Consider the following 22,724-nt stretch of genomic DNA (forward strand, 5'->3'; position numbering starts at 1 on the left):
TTGGCGGTTTGCCCTGTTGATTTTGGGATGTGTGTGGTGGCAGCTGTCTGTCTGTCTGTCTGTCTGTCAAGTCCCGCCTCTGGCTGTCACCGATTGGCCCGACCGGGGAATGGTGTCAGTGAAACTGTTAAACTGTTACATCTTTGCATGCTTTTTCAGCAGAAAAAAACTACTGATAACAGGCATCTGTTTTTAAGTGCAGTGCTTACTTAGCCCCTGGTTTTAGTTCCGTTTTCCATTGAACTCATCAGCTGTATAAATAGAAGCGGTGTCCTCTCTTGCAGATATTCACACAGAAGCTGTACAGGCCGCCTTGGCGAAACACAAAGAGATGAAGATGGCGCTGCCCATGCCAACCAAGAGACGCTCTGTGTTCGTTCATTCAGCACTCGAGGCCTGTACCCCTCCAGGTCAGTCGACCCCAAAACCCCTTCCAGTGTCCCGACCCAGAACTGGGGGGGTCCGGTGGGTTTTAGAGAGGTGCCTCTCCAGCAGGTGTTAAAGACTTGAGTCAAAATGTGTCTGTATATAAATCTGGGAGTCAAATTGGACTGATTTTTGTGAACGGTTTTTCTCCAAAGTTATCAAACTAGAAGGTATTTTTTTTTAACACAGCAGTTTAAGGCAGTTGAACGAAGTAGGTTAGTAGGGTTGTGTAGGTTTCATTTCTTAAGAGGAGAGGGTATCAGATTACTCTTAATAACAGCATAAGTGTAGTACCTGCCCAGACTATTGATCATGGAGCCGTGACGCTGGCACGGTATTGATTTCACACACACACACACACATACACAGCGCTCTGTAGATGTCTGGGAGAGTCTCAGGGCCTGGCTGTTTTACCAGCACACCATGCTGGGGGGTGTGATGATAAATCCATGGAATTAAGATCATGTTTTCTCATTGCTCGGGGGTGGGGGGGGGGGGCTGTAACCCAACCCTACTGTTTTTGTATATGCTGGTTCTTTAAATCTGTGCCTCGTGATCTAAAAACAGGGCTAGCTGAAATCCGATTGGTCACCTAGAGCCGAGGGAACAGGAAGCCACTTTGAGGCTCGGAACCAGGGGAGACTCGGGAGTTTGATACAGCAAGCCTCAAACTAGGGTCTCCTGGAAGCAGGTTGCTGAAACAGTGACTCCTTCGTTTTAAAGGTTCTGGTTCTAATGCTCCTCCTCTCCCCCTTGCAGATACCTCCTCTGCCTCGGAGGACGAAGGCTCCTTGCGGAGACAGGCAGCCCTGGCTGCTGCCCTGACCCAGAGCCTGCAGAACACGGAGTCCTGGATCAACAAGACTGTGCAGGGCTCGTCCACCTCCTCCTCCGCCTCCTCCACGCTGTCCCACGGGGAGGGCAAGACCCCGCACAGCTCCCTGGCCGACATCCTGGCCCAGGCTCGCATAGGTACGCTGCTTCGAATTCCCTGTAGCTGCAGGAACACCTCCTCCCAACAGCACAGCTACAGCCAAAAGTTTAGCATCACCTAGAACCTTTAGGATTTAAAAAAAAAAAAAACTCTCTGCACATAATTTAGATCTTTTTATTTAACGTTGTGCAATCAACAAATCAATATTGCAGAAGTCCACCGGAAGCCATAATAGCAGTACAGTAATATTTCGTGTTAGATTTTTGAAATGTCAGATTTTTAAATGTCAGTTTTTCTTTAAATATGGAGAACAACAAAGCTTGCATAGATACACTGCTTGTAATGCTGAGATCTGCGGCTGTGCTGAAACCGAGGGGACACGGAACTAGGTCTTGGAACACCGAACTTAGAACTAGGTCTTGGAACTTGGAACTAGGTCTTGGAACTTGGAACTAGGTCTTGGAACTTGGAACTAGGTCTTGGAACTTGGATCTAGGTCTTGGAACTTGGAACTAGGTCTTGGAACTTAGAACTAGGTCTTGGAACTTAGAACTAGGTCTTGGAACTTAGAACTAGGTCTGCTGGTGGTCTCCTGGAACCAGGTTTCAAACCATTGGTCCTGAAAAAGTGGCTTCGTGTTCCCTCGGCTTTTGGTTCACCGTTCCTGGAGTTTGAGTGGAATTTGGGTGGAGGGTCTGTCCACACGACCAGCCAGCCTCCACCACAACACAAAACATGCAGCGCTGAGGAATGCAATCTGACATCTAGTGTAAATTCATTTTAATAAAAAAATATATATATTAAAATATTGGTACAAAACTAAGCATGACTGCAGTTTTTAAATGTATTGTAATGCATTAAAAAAAAAAAAAATTAAGCAACAGCCCCCCCTGCTCCCCCTCTGCCCCTCTCCTCCAGAGAACTCCCCGGCCCCCCCTGACGTCACCTACCCCTCGTCCTCCTCCTCAGACAGGACGTCCCACATCGACCTGCCCTCCTCCTCCGGGCTGGTCAAGGGCATGACCCGGGACGCCAGCAAGTCCAGAATCATGGACACAGCGGACGGTAAGGAGGGCCGCGCTGATTTAAAGTGCGGTCCAGTCAGATCGGAAACGCCAGGGCCCCGTGCACGTGTGCTGTGTTTATTTTAAAAAAAAAACATGCGTATTCCACAATGTACACCTGTGCTGCCTCCTCTCAGGGGTCCCGGTCAACAGCCGCGTTTCCACGAAGATCCAGCAGCTGCTGAACACGCTCAAGCGACCCAAGCGCCCCCCGCTCAAGGAGTTCTTCATGGACGACTTCGAGGAGATCGTGGAAGGTGAGCGAGGGAGAGAGAGAGATGTGTTATCTTAGAGACGTAATAATAGTGTGATTTTGTTTCATTTGAAGCCGATTTTAATTGACCTAACCGGGGACTTCAGTGGAAGCAATTTGTCGCCACTGTGAGGAGCTCGTTTTAACAGAAAGCTGCTAAGCGCACATTCGGATCAGCGATGTGCTGGAATTAGGTGGGAACGGGAATTGATTTTTAAAGAAATGGAATCGGAAAGACGGGATTTGACGGCTCTAGTCTCTGCAGTTCCGCAGCCCGACCCGAACCAGCCCAAACCCGAAGGCAGACAGATCGTCCCGGTCAAGGGGGAGCCCTTGGGAGTGGGCAGCAACTGGCCCCCGTCCCTGGAGGCCGCTCTGCAGCGCTGGGGGACCACGCAGGCCAAGTGCCCCTGCCTGACCGCTCTGGACGTCACGGGCAAAACGCTCTACACGCTGACCTACGGTGAGTTTCTCCTGAGTTTTTTTATAAGTTAATATACACAGCTGACCCCTTCTGGGATGGCACTGGTGATCACACCATTGACTGTGTGTTGTGTTGCTGGTTCTATTGGCAGGCTGGATCGTTTATTTTTTTTGCATGTGTGTTTCTCGTTAGGCAAGCTTTGGAGTCGAAGTCTGAAGCTGGCCTACACTCTACTGAACAAACTGGGGACCAAGAATGAACCGGTGCTGAAACCAGGAGACAGGGTAAGGGCGGGTCGGCAGGGATGATATCCCCATGGGCTCAGCTTGCAGCAGGGGGAGGTCAAAGCTCTTGGGTGGTGTTCTTCCTAATACAGAATTCATAGTTTAATCTCAAAGCCCCAGCGATGTGCTGCATAGGATGACTCGCATTTATAGAAGTAATGGCAGAACCAAACTCGGCGGTAACTTTTTTGTGTTTTGTTTTAAGTTTAATTTCTAGAGAGATGTTTAGCTTCGTATTATTACTCCCGGTGTTATCGCCCACTCCTGAAAAAGCAGGTATTTTATATTATGGAATTAAATACTAAGTATCATACATACATATTGCTGAAAGTTTTTGCTCCAGAGAGCCAACTTCCCAATGTTCCGGTGTGTTTAACACGCCTTTGTCAAGGGAAAGCGTGTTTGTGTTTGAAAACAAACCGTGGAGGTACTTCTAGGCTTTTGTTGCCATGGTAACTTAAACTAAATCCATTGATGTGCTTGTGATGTCATTTACTACATGGTTAATGATGGAACGATCTGCTATTCCTGTCTATTTAAACCTTGAGGTATTGAGGCTAGTCTATTGAGTGTGTGTGTGTGCAGTTTTTCCCTTCATGACAGCCTGCATTAGTTGCTGCAGGTATAGCACAGTGCCGTGTCGCACACAGAAGATCATAGTGTTTACTCCCATGCGAGGAAGGCACAGTGAGGCTTGTGATGACCCTGCCTGTTTCTCTGCACCCTCTCACTGTCTCGTTGTGGCTGTTCTGCTCCAGGTGGCCCTGGTGTACCCCAACAGCGACCCCGGCATGTTCCTGGTTGCTTTCTACGGCTGTCTGCTGGCAGAGGTCATCCCAGTGCCCATAGAGGTGCCCCTGTCCAGAAAGGTGAGTCCTGCACAGCCGTCACTGACTCCCATACTAAACACAGACAGGAGGATCAAGCCAGCGAGCTTGTAAAACCATTGAATCCGCCAGTGCTGTGCAAGCATGGGACCGTACTCCAAATCACCCTAAATGTGTGTGTCGCCCCCTCCCTTCCCCTCTCTGATCCAGATCTGGACTTCATGTCACTTTCCTCTTTGACAAAGCGCTTGTGAATTTGTAGGTCTGGCACAGCTGGGAGAGTACAGCTTGTTCAAAAGTAATGCTGACTGTGGTTCAAACCGGAAGGCAGCGGGAGTCTGAAACATTGCTATAGTAGAATCATGCTAAGGTGCAGATGGAATTTCTTTCTGCTGTGTTATTTCAGGGGGTTTATGTTGACGGAAGAATGTCTTGGGGTGTGATCAGAGACAGGTGGGGTGAGCGGTGGGGCGCGGCTGACAGTGTGTGTGTTCAGGCAGCTCTGTTCAAAGCATCGCAGGCTGCCTGTGGTTAGCTGCTCGCTCGCTGAACCTGCCTGCCGCAGAAAGGGCGCTTCACTAGTTGAATCCGGCCGGCTCTTTGTGTGCCGAGCCTTTTCATGGCAAAGCCTGGGGTCTGCCAAGGCACCTGCTTGAGAAGAAGACTCCCAAATCCCTTTAACAAATGTTTGTCTGCTTTTGCTTTTCACTCGTTTGCTTGTCTCTGCTTGTCTGTGTCTCTCTCTCTCCTGTACAGTGTATTTGTCTGTATGTCTCTATTTAAAGTTGTTTTACATTTTTCATTGCTGGAAGTAGGTAACGTTATAAGTAGTGGTTAGTGCTCTGGACTCTTGACCGGAGGGTCGTGGGTTCAATCGCAGGTGGGGGACACTGCTGCTGTACCCTTGAGCAAGGCACTTTACCTAGATTGCTCCAGTAAAAACCCAACTGTATAAATGGGTAATTGTATGTAAAAATAATATGATATCTTGTAACAATTGTAAGTTGCCCTGGATAAGGGCGTCTGCTAAGAAATTAATAATTAAAAAAAAAAAAAAAAAAAAAAAAAAAAAAAAATGAATGCTGCTTGTTTTTAAGGGCTGAATACAATTTAAGTCTCACGTGTTCATGCAAATTCTCGGTTTTCCATTTGAGCCCTAAATCAGTGAATTATCAGTGAAGTCCTATCCTGTGTATTACTGTCCAATCAACAAGCTAGATAAACTAAAAAACTCAAATTCAATGACGTTGAACGACTTTGAAAAATATGTTTGTCATTGAATTTATAGTTTCTTTTAGTATTTATAAATTCAGCACTAGTTAGCGTTTACTAGTTCTGTAATCTGCATGTAATCTATTTGTAATCTGTGTGTAATCTGTTTGTAATCTGTGTGTAATCTGTTTGTAATCTGTGTGTTCTCTCCGGTGTGGTTCTCAGGATGCTGGCGGGCAGCAGATCGGGTTTCTCCTGGGTTCCTGTGGGGTGGCCTTGGCGCTGACCAGCGAGGTTTGCCTCAAGGGGCTCCCCAAGACACAGAATGGGGAGATCGTGCAGTTCAAAGGTCAGTCAAACCTGTTTGGGGTGCACAGCTATGGGCAACATTTTTGCAAAAGTCAACCGGGAGCCATGATAGTAGTACAGTAGTATTTCATGTTAGATTTCGAAATGCCACATTGTTTCAATTTGTGTCAGTTTTTCATGAAGTGTATGGAAAACTACAAAGCGGTGTGCAATTCAATAGGTTAACGTAACATTATTCAGCAGGTACAGTACATAAATAATGTAGTGTAGTCACTTTAACCAGCGATTCATAACCTGTACAGCTTAAAAACTGCAGCACTCTCGTGATTGCACCCGGGATAAGAAAGAATTGCATTAAAAGAAACCTTTTTAATCTGGTAAAATATACAGAACAGCACTGTGCAGTGCGGTGGGTTTCGGTTTTGCTGTGTTTGGTCGCGGTTTGCACTGACCCCTGTGTTTGGTGTCCCAAGGCTGGCCTCGTCTGAAGTGGGTCGTGACGGACTCCAAATATCTAACCAAGCCCTCGAAGGACTGGCAACCTCACATCGCAGACGCAAACACAGACCCGGCGTACATCGAGGTGAGAGGCACTGGAGACTGAGCCAACCACCATTACAAACTCACAGTCTCTATAGCTGTACTGTGCATGTCATACACTAGCTCTATTGTGGTAGGGTCACAGTAGAGAGTTTGCTTTTCATAACAGTTTTAATGAGTCAGAGTGCTTGTTTGTAGAGTGCATTGATTTCATTTCTTTTATGGGTCTCAACCCATAAAGGAAAACACAATCTCAACCCCCAGGCAAGAACTCCACCCCTACAAAGCCAGACAGAGGCACACCTGTGGATTTCCTAGATTAATATCAAATAGAGAAACTCCGTCTCCAAGAGAATCGCTTTGACAAAAGTCTCTTTTTTTATTCTGTCATTAAAGACTCTTGTCAAAATATTTGAACTCATTCAATCAATCGACTTGCAGAGAACACAAACTCCTTTTTAAAAGGACCTACTGCTTTGTAGTGTTTAACTCCACACAGCTAGTTATTCAGTCTTGGTTATGCCTCTAGCTATATAATATTGAGATGCCTGATTTCCACATACAGCACTGAAATTAAAATAGAAGGTTATGTGTTTGTTTGTTTTTTTTACAAAGTTATTTTGATTTTGCTAAAGAATTTACCCCACCTGGAGAATCAACAGCTGGATATTTTTTAGAGCATAAAATTCTCTCAAACAATCCAGGTGGCTGATTTAACCCCTGCCTGCCTGTCTCTAACCCTGGGCTCTAACCCCGGGTCTGTGCTGCCTGTGTGACTCAGTGCTGGGGCTCTAACACCGGGTCTGTGCTGCCTGTGTGACTCGGTGCTGGGCTCTAACCTCGGGTCTGTGCTGCCTGTCTGCCTGTCTGACTCTTGTTCTTCTTCCCCAGTACAAGTCAAGCAAGGAGGGCAGTGTTATGGGTGTGTCTGTGTCTCGGATTGCAATGCTGACCCACTGCCAAGCCCTAACCCAGGCCTCCAGCTACACTGAAGGTGAGTGCAGACGCGACCACACCCCTCTGCAGCTGCCAGCTGTTCCCTTCATCAGTCCAGCTGTGATGCAGTAGTATTATTAATGAGTCATTTTATCCAAAGCGACTTACAAAGACTAGGGGGTGAACCATGCATCACAACTGCTGCTGCAGAGTCACTTTCAATAGGATCCCTGCTGTAACCTGTTTTACTATGGAAACAGTCATGCATTTAGCATTATTATTATTATTATTATTATTATTATTATTATTATTATTATTATTATACACACCACATCATCCTCAGTCTCATCCTATGTCATTTTTTTTTTTTTCCTCGTAGGAGAAACTTTAGTAAACGTTTTAGACTTCAAGAAAGACGTTGGGTTGTGGCACGGTGTGCTAATGGTAAGTGAAATAGCGATCGTTGTTTTTACAGCTCTTAAGTAAAGACATTGTGCATGGCTAATTAGGAGCTTGTGAGCTAATGCATTAATGAGGTAAAGCAAGTATCCATTTTACGCATTCGTACAGTACAGTTGCATGCATGCATGTTGCTTTTCACTGCAGTTTCACCAGTAAAGCTCAACAATGCACATACAATTACGAGCAAGACTGAAAATCGATGTAAATTAAACTGCCAAAGGGTTCACGATGTGATTCTTATAAATCTGAAAACGCTTCAGTTGAAGTGATTTCCAGGTTCTCAGGCAGGCCCCGGCTCAGCAGTGTGGTTTGGTTTGTGTTTTAAATGAGGATCTGTTTCTCTTCCTTCCTTTGCAGAGCATAATGAATAAGCTGCACACTGTGAGCGTGCCCTACGCTGTGATGAAGGCCTGCCCTCTGTCATGGGTGCAGAGAGTCCACGCACACAAAGGTGAGACAGGCATACTGAGACGCACGCACGCACGCACGCACGCACAGCGCCCCCTCGCTCCCTGCCGAGAGCATTCGGTTTGCCAATGCCACCGACAAACCAAACCAGCAGAGTGCTTGTTTCACAAAGAGGTTCCAGCTAGCAGTCTGCCAAATCCTTTCATGCAGAACAGCTGAGCAGATTTCTACTGAACCTTATCGTTCAGGTATATTTTTTTAAAATACTGTTTTTTTTGGAAACAGGTAAAAAAATAAGATAGCAGTGCTTTGTGAAACTCGCCCCAGACGTACCCCTGGGTTTGCAGTGAGGTGACGTTTCAAATTGGGTATAGAAAATGGGTTTTAAAAAAAAAAAAAAAAAAGTGCGCACTGGTCCGCTAGACAGTAGATCACAATTCAGTTTGTTTTTTGTGTCTCCTCTCCGCGCACAGCTAAGGTGGCCCTGGTGAAGTGCCGGGACCTCCACTGGGCGATGATGGCCCACCGTGAGCAGAGAGACATCCACCTGGGCTCGCTGCGCATGCTGATCGTAGCCGACGGAGCCAATCCCTGTGAGTGCCGGGCCGGGCTTTCCAGGCAGCCGCTGCCAGGAATGGCTTGATAATCTTATTGAGTCTCTAGAAACTAACAGACATTACTGAGAACGACCTGGGTAATGCAAGTCAACAGCACTTGATGATAATACCATGAACTGCTGTTCACTCCTGTTATTACTGTACCTGCAATTACTTGGAAGACAGGCAAATGAATCTGGTGCAAAGTTATGATTGAGTAGTTTTAAAATGGTTTAGTTATTGTTCTTTTTGGATTAACGTTGTCATCGTGTAATGGGCCCACGTTTCCACGGAGCTCTGCCTTTGCCATCTCTGCGTGGGCTGTATTATTGTGACCGTGGCCCCTGTGTTCTCTCTGCCAGGGTCCGTGTCCTCCTGCGACGCATTCCTCAACGTGTTCCAGAGTCACGGGCTCAAACCCGAGGTCATCTGTCCGTGCGCCACCTCCCCCGAGGCCATGACCGTGGCTATACGCAGGTACGTGGCGACACCGAGGAAAGGCGATGGCCGAAACTCCGGTCTGCTTGGTTTAGGGAGTGATCTGATCAGCCTGTAGCCCTGCCAGGGATAAGCCACAGCTGGACTGTTTACTTTTAGAGCATTTTTAGAGCATATTAGAGCATTTTTCAAAACTGGGGAATTTAAACATTTGTTGTCCCACGGGGTTCCCCCCCGAGTGGTGTAAAATCCAGCCGTGTCCTATGAAGGGATAGGTTAATAAATCAAACACCTTAGTTTCTTCTAGTTTCACCTCAATAACGCTGATGAAGGCACTAGCATTAGAAACGTCTGTCTGCTTGACTCGGTTTCTTCTAGTTTCAATAACACTGATGAAGGCACTAGCATTAGAAACGCCTGTCTGCTTGACTCGGTTTCTTCTAGTTTCAATAACACTGATGAAGGCACTAGCATTAGAAACGCCTGTCTGCTTGACTCGGTTTCTTCTAGTTTCAATAACACTGATGAAGGCGCTAGCATTAGAAACGCCTGTCTGCTTGACTCGGTTTCTTCTAGTTTCAATAACACTGATGAAGGCACTAGCATTAGAAATGTCTGTCTGCTTGACTCGGTTTCTTCTAGTTTCAATAACACTGATGAAGGCACTAGCATTAGAAACGCCTGTCTGCTTGACTCGGTTTCTTCTAGTTTCAGTAACACTGATGAAGGCACTAGCATTAGAAACGCCTGTCTGCTTGACTCGGTTTCTTCTAGTTTCAATAACACTGATGAAGGCACTAGCATTAGAAATGTCTGTCTGCTTGACTCGGTTTCTTCTAGTTTCAGTAACACTGATGAAGGCACTAGCATTAGAAACGCCTGTCTGCTTGACTCGGTTTCTTCTAGTTTCAGTAACACTGATGAAGGCACTAGCATTAGAAACGTCTGTCTGCTTGACTCGGTTTCTTCTAGTTTCAATAACACTGATGAAGGCACTAGCATTAGAAACGCCTGTCTGCTTGACTCACTCTTTCCCGGTGTGTTCAGCGGTTCCAGCCCTGGTCTGGCTCCAGTTCCTGACTCGGTTGTGTTTCCATCACAGGCCCGGTGTTCCTGGGGCCCCCCTTCCTGCCAGGGCCATCCTGTCCATGAGTGGGCTGAGCTTCGGGGTGATCCGGGTCAACACCGAGGACAAGAACTCTGCCCTGACCGTGCAGGACGTGGGTCACGTCATGCCTGGAGGTGAGTGCCCCCTTGGCTGTGCTTTACCATGCTTTCACTGTGCTTGATTACACTTCACTGTGCTTTTACAATGGGACACTTTTACAAGGGTTAGTTTACCAAGGATTTTTTTTTTTTTTAAATATGCTTTACCAGACCTCTCTGTGCTTTACAATGCTTCCCTATGCTTTACCAGACCTCTCTGTGCTTTACAATGCTTCCCTATGCTTTACCAGACCTCTCTGTGCTTTACAATGCTTCCCTATGCTTTACCAGACCTCTCTGTGCTTTACAATGCTTCCCTGTGCTTTACCAGACCTCTGTGCTTTACAATGCTTCCCTGTGCTTTACCAGACCTCTCTGTGCTTTACAATGCTTCCCTATGCTTTACCAGACCTCTCTGTGCTTTACAATGCTTCCCTGTGCTTTACCAGACCTCTCTGTGCTTTACAATGCTTCCCTATGCTTTACCAGACCTCTCTGTGCTTTACAATGCTTCCCTATGCTTTACCAGACCTCTCTGTGCTTTTACAATGCTTCCCTATGCTTTACCAGACCTCTCTGTGCTTTACAATGCTTCCCTATGCTTTACCAGACCTCTCTGTGCTTTACAATGCTTCCCTATGTTTTACCATGCTTTTACTGTGTGAAACTTTTATTCAGAGTTTTTTTTACAGAACTCTCTACCAGTCTCGGTTTTAAACTCGCACGCATTTTCAATAAGAAAGTCATCTTGATTCAGTCTGGGTTGTCGAACGTAGTATTTTTTGCTTGGGTTGTTTGCATTTCACATTTTGCACTGAGTTTCACATGGCGTTGGCCCCCCTCCTCCTCCCCCTCCTCCCCCTCCCCCTCCTCCTCCTCCTCTGCACGCAGTCCTTGCTGTTCTAACCCGTGTGCGTCTCTGTCTCTGTTGCAGCTCTCATGTGCATCGTGAAGCCCGAGGGCTCACCCCAGCTGTGCAAGACAGACGAGATTGGGGAGATCTGTGTGAGCTCCAGGGCTGGAGGGATGATGTACTACGGGCTGCCTGGAGTCACCAAGAACACCTTTGAGGTGCGTGCCGCCTCGACTCGTGTCGTTATTCATTCATCTGGCAGACGCCTTTCATCCAAGGCGACTTCCAGGTGTTACAGGGCAGGGTTACAATGCAAACTTCGTATTGAAATACAGTGTGGTTTACAGTAAGCGCAAATGCTGCAACTGAAATACAATATGAAATAAGATGCAACAAGTTAGGATTACAACTATTTATATCGACAGTGACGTAATAGTGCAAGGATGATGACACATTCAAATTGTTTGTCTGCTTGGCTCGGTTTCCTGTGACAGCAGTGTGGTACAGCTCAGTTGGGTCCTGTGTGGTTCTGGTGGGCGGTGCTGACCAGTCCCTGAGTGTCCTGGTTGTGTTTTTTTGATTTGGCAGGTGATCCCGCTGAACCCGGCCGGCGCTCCCATCGGAGAGACCTCCTTCGTCCGATCAGGGCTGCTGGGGTTCGTGGGTCCGGTGAGTCACTTGAGTACTGCACTACATTGATTGGATTCGAGTCCCGTTGCCCTTCTGAATGATGAGGTCTCGGTTTGTTCTGTTCTGAAGCCGCTCTGCTCTGCTGTGTTGCGTCTCTCGCAGGGCAGTCTGGTCTTCGTGGTCGGGAAGATGGACGGCTTGCTGATGGTCAGTGGCAGAAGACACAACGCCGACGATATCGTGGCCACGGCGCTGGCCGTGGAGCCGGTCAAGACAGTGTACAGGGGGAGGTGAGTGACCACTGCGCAAGACTGCAACATAGACAGGGGTGCAGCCCTATGGGTGCGCCATGGGGTCTCACTTGCACATTGCAGGCATGGAAATAAGACTCCCATTGCATAGCAGTTTCATCCATTCCAGGTTTTACTATCAGCCCCAGTGTACAGGTAACAAGCTCAGGTGTGTCTTATTAAACTCGTAGCAAAACCAGGAATGGATCATAGCGCTATGCAGTGGTAGTCTGATGCCCATCCCTGTATTGAGTGAGAGGCTGTAGCCCTGACCGCGGTGCTGCTGTCTCTCCCGGCAGGATCGCGGTGTTCTCCGTGACGGTGTTTTACGACGAGCGGATCGTGGTGGTGGCGGAGCAGCGGCCCGACGCCTCTGAAGAGGACAGCTTCCAGTGGATGAGCCGCGTCCTTCAGGTCAGTCACCCGGACACAGGAACGAGCACCGGGGGCACCTGCCTGCTCCACTCACCTTCCAGCTTCAATAACACTGATGAAGGCACTAGCATTAGAAACGCCTGTCTGCTTGACTCGGTTTCTTCTAGTTTCAATAACACTGATGAAGGCACTAGCATTAGAAACGCCTGTCTGCTTGACTCGGTTTCTTCTAGTTTCAATAACACTGATGAAGGCACTAGCATTAGAAACGCCTGTCTGCTTGACTCGGTTTCTTGGTTTCAACCCAAGATGACTTTTGTGGTTTATCCTCAGATACAGTATCAAGTCTTGTGTTTGTCAAACATGACTGTTTGATTTTTTTTTTGGCGATGTTTAACTTGGTTTCTCTTGATGTTTTCGTTTCCACTCCCAGGCCATTGACAGTATCCACCAGGTGGGTCTGTACTGCCTGGCTCTGGTCCCTGCGAACACTCTGCCCAAGACCCCTCTGGGGGGCATCCACCTCTCCCAGAGCAAGCAGTACTTCCTGGAGGGGGGGCTGCACCCCTGCAACATCCTCATGTGCCCCCACACCTGCGTCACCAACCTACCCAAGCCTCGACAGAAACAGCCAGGTACGAAAAAAAAAGAACAAATCAATCCGATCGCCTGTTCACTGCATCGTCCTTATACACCACAGGGATGGAAATGAGACTCCCGTTGCATCGCAGTTTGATCCATTCCTGTTTTTTACTGTGTTTTAATAAGACACACCTGAGCTGGTGCCCACACAGTGTGGCTAATCAAGCTCGCAGTAAAACCTGGAACGGGTGAAACTGCTATGCAACAGGAGTCTTATTTCCATCACCGCAATGCTCAAGGTCATTTCGGCCGCAAACGGTAAGAATCTCGTCCCCCAGAAAGCTTTCAAACTGAAGTGTGCCAGTAATATAGTACACCCCTAATCAAGCACCAGGGTGAGGAGTCAATCAGGGAATGTTTAGTCGAGGCTCTCAGAATAAAAAGGCACAGTGATGGGTTATGGATCAACGGTTGAGTTGTCGCACGTCTGTCTGGCACCTCGCCTTGTTGAACCCGTGTCTTGTGCCCGCAGTGGGTGTGGGGCCGGCCTCGATCATGGTGGGGAACCTGGTGGCTGGGAAGAGGGTAGCCGAAGCGGCCGGGAGAGACCTGGGGCTGCTTGAGGACCAGGAAGCCAAGAAGGTAAGCGCGGAGAGCGAGCGAGCGAGCGAGCGAGCGACACACTGTCATGACGCCTCGATATAAAATAAGAAACTGAAGCCTCAAAATGATCCATTTCTGGGTATTTTTATTCCTGCCCGCAGTGATGATAAAGCTGTTTTAGATTGGAAATGTGAATTTCAGCAGATTGATTTGGAATGTATCAAATGACGTTCAGATTTTTTTGAAAGAAAAAATAATTTGGTACCATTTTTAATTTTTTTTGCAAATAAGACTTTGTCGTGTATAATATCCAGATGTGTTGTACTAAATTGTAATACTATAAGTGAAAACGGGTTATGCACAAAGCTTTTAAAGGCTACCAAAAAAATAACATTTCTCTCTCTCTCTCTCCTCTCTCTCTCTCTCTCTCTCTCTCTCTCTCTCTCTCTCTCTCCAGTATCTATTTCTCTCAGAGGTTCTCCAGTCGAGGGCTCAATCAGAACCAGAACACATCCTCTTCATGCTCCTCAATGCAAAGGTACCAGACTCGGACATGTGTTTTCAGTACAGAGCAGCGGCGTCGGCCTACCTTCAGAAGACATTTTACACTAAACCGTTTCCAGAACCTCTTTTTGTAATCTTCTCCCGTCTCCCGGAACGTGGAGTTTTATACAAGCCACGGGCCTGTCGAGGGGTTTTGATCTGGTTTCAGGGAGGGGTGCTCAGTCGTGACTTCCATCTCCTGTTGCGAGACGTAAAAAAACAAGGTCTTATTGGAAGTGACTCTGCAGCAGCAGCTGATGCATAGTTCACCTGCTAGTCTCTGTAAGTCGCTTTGGATAAAAGCATCTGCTAAATGACTAATTTAATAATAATAATAATAATAATAATGCTGTTTTTAGCAGTGGGGGGTTTAAATAACACGCATATTCACGCTGGATTGGGAGGCTCTTCATGCTCTCGTAAATGTTTGTAAAAATGAGCTTGAGAAATAAATGCAGCGTCAAGATGCTGGCATTGTTGGAGTCTCGATTCTGTTGAATTTGACAGCAGGTTTCCTCCCCTCCTCTCTCAGGGCGTGGCGGTCAGCACTGCCTCCTGTCTGCAGCTCCACAAGCGGGCAGAACGCATCGCGGCTGCACTCACTGAAAAGGGCAATCTGAACACCGGGGACAACGTGGTGCTGCTCTACCCTCCAGGTAAGAGCCGCCCTTCTCTCTGCGGGACACCCGGGCGGGCGGGACGGGGGGGAGGGGGGCTTCAGAAGCAGCTGGGTGGATCAGCTGCTCAAACCCTGGCACGTGAAGCTGCCTCTGATGGACTTGAAAACCGGCTTCTTTCTCGCCTCCAGGAATCGAGTTGATTGCTTCCTTCTACGGCTGTCTGTACGCTGGCTGCATCCCCGTCACAGTGAGGCCCCCCCACCAGCAGAGCCTGAGCGCCACGCTGCCCACCGTCCGCATGATCATTGACGTGAGTGCTGCCCGAGCAGAACAGAGCTGCAAGTCCATCGAGGGGTTCTGGTGGCAAGACCAACCGCGAGAGCAAAGCTGGAGCCGCCAGAACCAAATTAAGCTTTACAGCCTTTTGTAGATGTTTTGATGATTCTCTTGTAGATTCGTTTCAGTGGTATGTTATTGGTATGTTCTGGTTACGGGGGGCAGGGGGGGATAAAAAAAAATTAAATAAAAAAAAAAAGTTTTATTAACTGCAACTGACACCAAATACTGAGTTCTGGTTCAAAAACGTAATGGTCTTCAAAAGAGTTGTAATTGATGCAGGTGTCAGTTTTGACCTCCCTCTCTCCTCTCCTCTCCTCTCCTCTCCTCTCCTCCCCTGCTCCCCCCCCCTGGCTGCAGGTGAGCAAGGCAGCCTGCATCCTCACCACGCAGATCCTAATGAAGACGCTGAAGTCCAAAGAGGCAGCGGCTGCCGTGGATGTCAAGACGTGGCCCACGATTATCGACACGGGTGAGCGAGACTCATTCATTGATAACCGGAGTCAACGCCTGGATGTGGACAATGAGAGAGCGTAGCAGAGTAGGGACAGGATCGAGAAAACGTAGTCCTGGAGATCAAATGAGTAACAGGACTACATCCCCCAGAATGCTTCAGGTTGAAATTAGAGCTGGGATGGTTATCACCTGGCTTTAAGGTAATTCGGGACACCTGCCTATATAAGCGGGACAAAAGGTTTGTTCGCTTATATCCACCTGCCTGCTTAATCACAGGCAGGTGTGTCTTATTACCTTATAGCCAGGTGATGATCATTTCAACCCGAGGCATTCTGGGGGATGGAGAGTTGAGACGGGTTATTTTATGTATTTTTTTTTTTTTGTCCTGTTGCAGACGACCTTCCCCGCAGACGACCCCCTCAGATCTACAAGCCCCCCACCGCAGAGATGCTGGCCTACCTGGACTTCAGCGTGTCCACCACGGGCATGCTGACTGGGGTCAAGGTGAGAGTGCTCCTTTATTTCCACAGCAGCAGCTCCGTGTGTGCAGACGAGGAGCTGCAGAGCTCAGACAAGCTTGCACGTACAGCTGTGGCCAAAGGTTTTGCGTCGCTCTATAGAACTCCTTTTTGCTTCATAGTCAAATCAAAGAAGCTACTAAATGATGTCGCAAAAGTCTACAGTACAGTATTTCATGTTAGATTTCAAAAGGTCACGTTTTCTCTCCTGTCTCAGATCTCTCACGCTGCGGTCAGTGCTCTGTGCCGCTCCATCAAGCTGCAGTGTGAGCTCTACTCCACTCGACAGATCGCAATCTGCCTGGATCCCTACTGCGGACTGGGCTTCGTGCTGTGGTGCCTGTGCAGGTAATGGACATGGAGATCTCGGATCAAGCGTGCTCTTATAAAGAAGAGTATGTCTGGATGGGGGAATGAAGCAGGGGCGGTTAAGTGTGTGTGTGTGTGTGTGTGTGCCCTCTCACCTCTCACCTCTCACCTCTCTCCTCTCTCCTCAGTGTGTACTCTGGTCACCAGTCCATCCTCATCCCTCCCATGGAGTTGGAGACTAACCTGTCCCTCTGGCTGTCGGCAGTCAGCCAGTACAAGATCAGAGACACCTTCTGCTCCTACTCTGTGATGGAGATGTGCACCAAGGGGCTGGGCACACAGACCGAGGCACTCAAGGTACAGGCTCAGCCCCTGCGGGTCTGCAGGTCAGGGGGCTCCAGCATTAACACAGAGCTGAGGGAACACGGAGCCACTTTATCAGGAGCAGCGGCTTGAAACCTGGTTCCAGGAAACCTAGTTTTGAGTCTTGCTGCTGTATGAAACCCCCAAGTCTCCCCTGGTGCGCCGTGCAGGGGCCTGAAACCTACACTCTCTTGAAACCTAGTTCCAAGCTGCAAAGCTCAGCTTCAGAGGTAGCGGCAGCAAAATATTGACCTTTTTTTTTTTTTTTTTTTTTGTTGTAGTTGGACTGTCATCGCAGTTGTATTTGTCGTTAGAGATGTGATGATTTTTTACCGTTTCGACTAGAAGTCATTCCAAAAGATATATATCGTATTGCAGGGATGGAAATAAGACTCCCATTGCATTGCAGTTTGATCCATTCCTGGTTTAACAAGAGTCTACTTTCCGTCCCCAACAGTATCGCTACAGCTAGAAAGAGAATCCGCTTATCTGATGGTGATGGAACTGGTTTTAAAAATGACATACTTGCGATGTGTGTGTTGACCCCTCCTCCCTCTCTCTCTCTCTCTCTCTCTCTCTCTCTCTCTCTCTCTCTCTCTCTCTCTCTCTCTCTCTCTCTCTCTCAGGCCCGTGGTATAAACTTGTCCTGTGTGCGTGGCTGCGTGGTGGTGGCGGAGGAGAGACCACGCATCTTGCTCACGCAGTCCTTCTCCAAACTCTTCAAGGACCTCGGACTGTCCCCCCGAGCGGTCAGCACCTCCTTCGGGTCGAGGGTCAACCTGGCCATCAGCTTACAGGTAGGCGAAATCAGAATTGGGGTGCAGAAAAAAAAAAAAAACAGACACTCCACAACTTAAACTTAATTGATTTGTATGGATCGGGGCGTGTTGCTATACAGACATTTTTGCCTCGAACCTTTTACAACGTGTGTGTGTGTATAATGAGCGTTTCCTTTCTTTAACACAGGGGACCACGGGGCCAGACCCCACGACGGTGTACGTGGACATGAAATCTCTGAGGCATGACAGGTAAAGAGCTCGGCTGTTTGCTCGTCTCAAGGGTGTTTGCTTGTGGTATCTCAGCAGAAGCACTGGGACCCAAATGTCAATCTATATTCAAACCTTTTTTTTTTTTTGTCGGATGCTGAAATAAGGTTGGTGTCGTCTTCTGTGTTGTTTTTTTGTAAATTTCTGATAACTGCTTCTGTGTTTTCAGGGTTCGTTTGGTAGAAAAGGGAGCCCCACAAAGCCTTCCTCTCACTGAATCTGGAAAGGTAAGAAAGTCTTTTGCTGACCCCTTTAATCTCCACAAACTAACGGGTTTTTAACTGGCATCATCTACCTGCTGGTTTGAATTTTCTCTTTAACTATATCGGTATGATTTCCCTGCATGTGTACAGCAGTGCCCTATACCCTCATCTCCTGGTCTAACACATCCCGGATTTATATTGTGTATTAGTGCTTCCGGCACGTTTCTGCATTATAATAAGGATGCTCTCTCTCCTTTTTCTAGATCCTGCCTGGGGTCAGGGTTGTTATTGTGAACCCGGAGACAAAGGGGCCCCTGGGGGACTCCCACCTGGGAGAGGTGAGTTGGGTTGAGTTTCAGCCACATTTTGGATTTCAATGAAAACTCAACTGTAGCATCCCTCCTATTCTGTGTCCCAGACCTGCGGCCAGTTCTAATTCTGATTCTGATTCCAGGTGTGGGTGAACAGTCCGCAGTGTTCCAGCGGGTACTACACTATCTATGGGGATGAGAACCTCCAGGCCGACCACTTCAACACCAAGCTGAGCTTCGGGGACACCCAGACGCTGTGGGCTCGCACCGGGTACCTGGGCTTCGTGAAGAGGACCGAGTTACTGGATGCTAGCGGAGGTGAGTCGGGGAGCCCTGCTAGTGGAGCCCCAGGGGTCGTGTCGCTGCTGTGCGGGTTCTAAGCGGCGTGTTTGTTGCCGTAACGCAGGTCGCCATGACGCCCTGTACGTGGTGGGAGCGCTGGACGAGACACTGGAGCTGCGGGGGCTTCGCTACCATCCCATCGACATCGAGACCTCCGTGTCCCGAGCACACAGGAGCATCGCGGAGTGGTGAGGCATACTGCATACACACTGCACACACACTGCATACACACTGCACACACACTGCCCACTGCATGCAGAACCCTGTTACACAGTGCAGTGCACCAGCGCACAGGAATGAAAACACACCTTTTCAGATTTGTTTTTTGAAATACATTTTCTCAGAAAATAAATACATCTTATGTCTTATTGTTATATATAAAATAAACAAAAAATAATAGCAAAAAAAGAAAGAAATAACCTTCCTATTGCGTGTGTGTGCGTGTGTGTGTGTGTGTGTGTGTGTGTCCCTCCTTCTCTCTCTCTGTCTCCCAGCGCCGTGTTCACGTGGACCAACCTGCTGGTGGTGGTGTCGGAGCTGTGTGGCTCGGAGCAGGAGGCTCTGGACCTGGTGCCGCTGGTCACAAACGTGGTCCTGGAGGAGCACCACCTCATCGTGGGCGTGGTGGTGGTCGTGGATCCTGGCGTGATCCCCATCAACTCGCGGGGGGAGAAGCAGCGCATGCACCTGCGGGACAGCTTCCTGGCGGATCAGCTGGATCCCATCTACGTGGCTTACAACATGTAGAGCGAGGGAGGGAGGGGAGACCACGGGACCGAAGCACAAACGAGAACCTTCCAAAACTCAACGCTGAACCGGACAGGAAAGGACATGTCGTGGGGCGGGGCAGGGGCCAAGGGGTTGGGGTCCACGTGGATCCGTGGCTCGTGGTTCATTGAGATACTAACCTTAGAGGATGTGTACAGTAAAAATAATCGCCTCTTATTGTCTGCCAGATCCCAACCCCACAAAAGGATTTTGTGATATTCAAGCTACAGTGCAGTACAGTGCAAGGGAATGGCCTGTGGCTTTTGAGAGTGGCTGTCTATAGTAGAAATCAGGAGAGTTGGAGTACTTTTTTTTTTGACCCACTGCAGTTGTCTCTTGGGCTAGTATCGTGACCCCCCCCACCCCCTTGCCTCATTGAACCCGAGTCTTAACGTTTCCCACGCAGGGGATTGATCGTTTTGCCCGCCGCTGTGACACTGCCCCCTGCTGGTCCTGCTCGGAGGTAAACTGACTGACTGGCATTGCAGAGGCTGCGAGGTCTGAGGCACAGCAAGGTGGTCGACGCTTTCAAACAGCTTTTATTGTGTTTTTAATTTTTGTTTTAATCTACCGACGCTTGAGAGCTGCAGCGTTGAGTTTTGGAATTGCATACGCGTGGACTAATTTAAAAAAAACAAACAAACTGAAATGCAATTTTAATTTTATTTTCATTATTATTATTTTGTGTGTGTTTCGTGTATGCATATAACACATATATATAACAGTATATTGGTGCAAAACAACAAAATATACTCAAGTCATTTCAAGACAGCGGGACAACTTGTTGCCTTATATCCTGTGGGAATTTTTAATTAATTATTATTATTGTTATTTTACATGATTGCTTTTACTTGACTCCAGATTTTAATATTCCAACCAGGGTTCCAATTCCAATTCCAATTCCAGTTCCAATTCCAGTTCCAATTCCAGTTCCAATTCCAGTTCCAATTCCAGTAATTGATCTTTTTAGAGACTGCTTTCATTTGAAGCCAGTTTAATTGACTAACAAACAGAGACTTCGATTGAAGTCTGTGAGAAGCTCATTTTAACAGAATGCCACTCATTGATCAAGGATGTGCTGGAATTGATTAAAAGGGAATGAGAACTGGAATTGATTTATTAAAAAGGAATTTAAAACCAGGAATTGACTCCCACCTTAATTCCATCACCACTGGTACCCGACATTCGTTTTCGAGTCCCTATAATTTAAGTCCAGACCCGATCCCTTGTATGTTGTTTAGAGATAATAATAGATAGAAATATATTATAACGTTATTTTATAGAGATAAATGTACAGTTTTAAAAAGAAAATAAAGTTGTCTGAGAGAGGTTTGTACGCTGTGGATCTGTGAAATATTTTATTTGAAGACGCTCCGACCAGGTTTGTGGGACGCTTTTCAAATTCTGTGTGCTGCACGAAAGTCAAAAAAAACTACGCCAACAAGACAAAGACGTGATCAAACTCTTCTCATAGCTCTGCAACGCTGCCAGCATTTGTGGAAAACACACACACACACACACACACACACACACACACAAAGTTAGTCTTTTAATCCAGGACTAGGGGACGTGTTGGAGAGAAAAACTGAATCCACAATGCTTTTTATTTATTAGCAACAAAGGCATCTGTTTTTGAAACCAGCCTCTTTGGTGGGGGGTAGGCTGTTTTAACACTGTTGTCCGTTTCCACCAGCAATGTGAAACCAGCCTGTCAAAGCAACAGCAACTGGGGTCAGTTCTGCTGCTGGAGGAAACAAAGCAGGACCCCCGATTCTCAGCTCGCTTTCAAGACCAGTCTGGCTGGCAAATGGAAACGCAGCTCATGCAAACCGAACCCGGATCACTTAGGCTGTGAACATTTTCACAGACAGCAGCTCGTTTTTTCACCAGTAATTGCAGCGCCTTGCGTACAGCTGGGTTGTTGGTCATAGTTGTAATTGATTCAGTGTTTTTCATGGTTTTCTTACGAAGCCAGCGTTTTGGTTTATTAACTGCTTTCGTTTCTATACATTTTCACCATGCGTTCCCAGCAATGCAGTTTTGTAATCCGAGTCGGCAAGGTTTATTTTCAGCTAATTCCCCACTGGATAAATACAGGGTGCTTCTTTCTAAACTATTCGATATCGATGTGATTCAATCATTACACACTTTTTTTGTTTTTTGTCGCATATGGAATCATGCTGTGCAATACAACACAATATACTGTGATGAAACCCACATGGCTTTAGGATGTGTATAGCAATATATATGAAGCTACTGAGTGAGACTGGGAACCCAAAAGAACACTATATATTGTGTGCCAATATGTTATATATATATAAAAATTGAAAGCCCATGCAATCCATGCCAACATTGCTTTGAAAGTCTTAAGCAAGTCTACAATTCTTGCAATCTTGTTTGGTGATTGTTGTTATTGTTTTATTAATAATAATAATAATAATAATAATAATAATAATAATAATGCAGTGATGGGTATGCAGAGCACTAACAGTTTAAATATGAATGTGTAATAATAATAATAATAATGATAATAAAGGATTTTAGATATTGTTGGAATTATAGAAGACTAGTTTTTTTTGTTTTTTTTTTTAACATTGGTGATAATTACTGTTTTATGTTTCAATTGTGAAACAAACAAACCAAAAGTAAAAAGGCTTGTATTTTGCTGCAATTCCAGTGTTGTTTGTTGTGTATTTTTTAACCCCTTGCTGAAATAACAGTGCCACCTCCCTGCCCATGGTGCCGCGGTTAAGCCTGAGAGAATGCAGACTGTGTGTGCATAGGTTCCTTTTGAAGAAGCTTGACCTTTTGACCCTTAACCCCTTGAGATTCCAGACATGTTTTTGAATCTCTTTTTTTATGGAGAGAAATAAGAAATTCAACTGGTATCTGGGGGATTACTCCTTTTAAAATCTTAGAGGATTCCAGCTCCCTTTTTTCCCCCCACGTTTCCTGGACAATGAGTAATCAGGTCTAAATTATTAAAACTACATTTCGAAGCAAGAAAAAAAAAAAAAAAAACAGCAGCAGTATTCGCTCATTCAAAATGATACAATTTGCAATTTAAATAAAGACCCCACCAATGAATGGAGTGGACAGTGCAATCCGGAGGCTGTGTGGTCCAGTGGTTAAAGAAACAGGCTTGTAACCCAGCCACTGACTCACTGTGTGACCCTGAGCAAGTCACTTAACCTCCTTGTGCTCTGTCTTTCAGGTGAGTTGTAATTGTAAGTGACTCTGCAGCTGATGACCCTAGT

At 47.0% G+C, this 22,724-nt stretch overlaps 1 protein-coding gene across 1 annotated transcript in view; it reads left to right on the forward strand.

The window, feature by feature from the left end:
- The window catches only part of LOC131730021 (disco-interacting protein 2 homolog B-like), a 32,077-nt gene extending 10,061 nt beyond the window's left edge, over positions 1–22,016 (forward strand). The window contains exons 5-39 of the mRNA XM_059020302.1: positions 285–410; positions 1,186–1,398; positions 2,279–2,425; positions 2,562–2,681; positions 2,943–3,140; positions 3,294–3,385; positions 4,144–4,254; positions 5,650–5,773; positions 6,207–6,316; positions 7,165–7,267; positions 7,589–7,653; positions 8,029–8,122; positions 8,553–8,672; positions 9,038–9,152; positions 10,216–10,355; positions 11,254–11,390; positions 11,761–11,841; positions 11,965–12,092; positions 12,392–12,506; positions 12,901–13,102; positions 13,582–13,691; positions 14,110–14,190; positions 14,728–14,851; positions 15,004–15,125; positions 15,512–15,623; positions 16,002–16,111; positions 16,343–16,473; positions 16,623–16,791; positions 17,424–17,594; positions 17,764–17,825; positions 18,013–18,070; positions 18,310–18,384; positions 18,501–18,675; positions 18,764–18,887; positions 19,194–22,016. Of these exons, the coding sequence (XP_058876285.1) occupies positions 285–410; positions 1,186–1,398; positions 2,279–2,425; positions 2,562–2,681; positions 2,943–3,140; positions 3,294–3,385; positions 4,144–4,254; positions 5,650–5,773; positions 6,207–6,316; positions 7,165–7,267; positions 7,589–7,653; positions 8,029–8,122; positions 8,553–8,672; positions 9,038–9,152; positions 10,216–10,355; positions 11,254–11,390; positions 11,761–11,841; positions 11,965–12,092; positions 12,392–12,506; positions 12,901–13,102; positions 13,582–13,691; positions 14,110–14,190; positions 14,728–14,851; positions 15,004–15,125; positions 15,512–15,623; positions 16,002–16,111; positions 16,343–16,473; positions 16,623–16,791; positions 17,424–17,594; positions 17,764–17,825; positions 18,013–18,070; positions 18,310–18,384; positions 18,501–18,675; positions 18,764–18,887; positions 19,194–19,446 (4,418 nt within the window). The 3' untranslated portion in view covers positions 19,447–22,016. The remainder of the gene's footprint in view (positions 1–284; positions 411–1,185; positions 1,399–2,278; positions 2,426–2,561; positions 2,682–2,942; positions 3,141–3,293; positions 3,386–4,143; positions 4,255–5,649; positions 5,774–6,206; positions 6,317–7,164; positions 7,268–7,588; positions 7,654–8,028; positions 8,123–8,552; positions 8,673–9,037; positions 9,153–10,215; positions 10,356–11,253; positions 11,391–11,760; positions 11,842–11,964; positions 12,093–12,391; positions 12,507–12,900; positions 13,103–13,581; positions 13,692–14,109; positions 14,191–14,727; positions 14,852–15,003; positions 15,126–15,511; positions 15,624–16,001; positions 16,112–16,342; positions 16,474–16,622; positions 16,792–17,423; positions 17,595–17,763; positions 17,826–18,012; positions 18,071–18,309; positions 18,385–18,500; positions 18,676–18,763; positions 18,888–19,193) is intronic.
- The last annotated feature ends 708 nt before the right edge of the window (positions 22,017–22,724 follow it).

Source organism: Acipenser ruthenus, unplaced genomic scaffold (genome assembly GCF_902713425.1).
Source record: "Acipenser ruthenus unplaced genomic scaffold, fAciRut3.2 maternal haplotype, whole genome shotgun sequence".
Taxonomy (NCBI): domain Eukaryota; kingdom Metazoa; phylum Chordata; class Actinopteri; order Acipenseriformes; family Acipenseridae; genus Acipenser; species Acipenser ruthenus.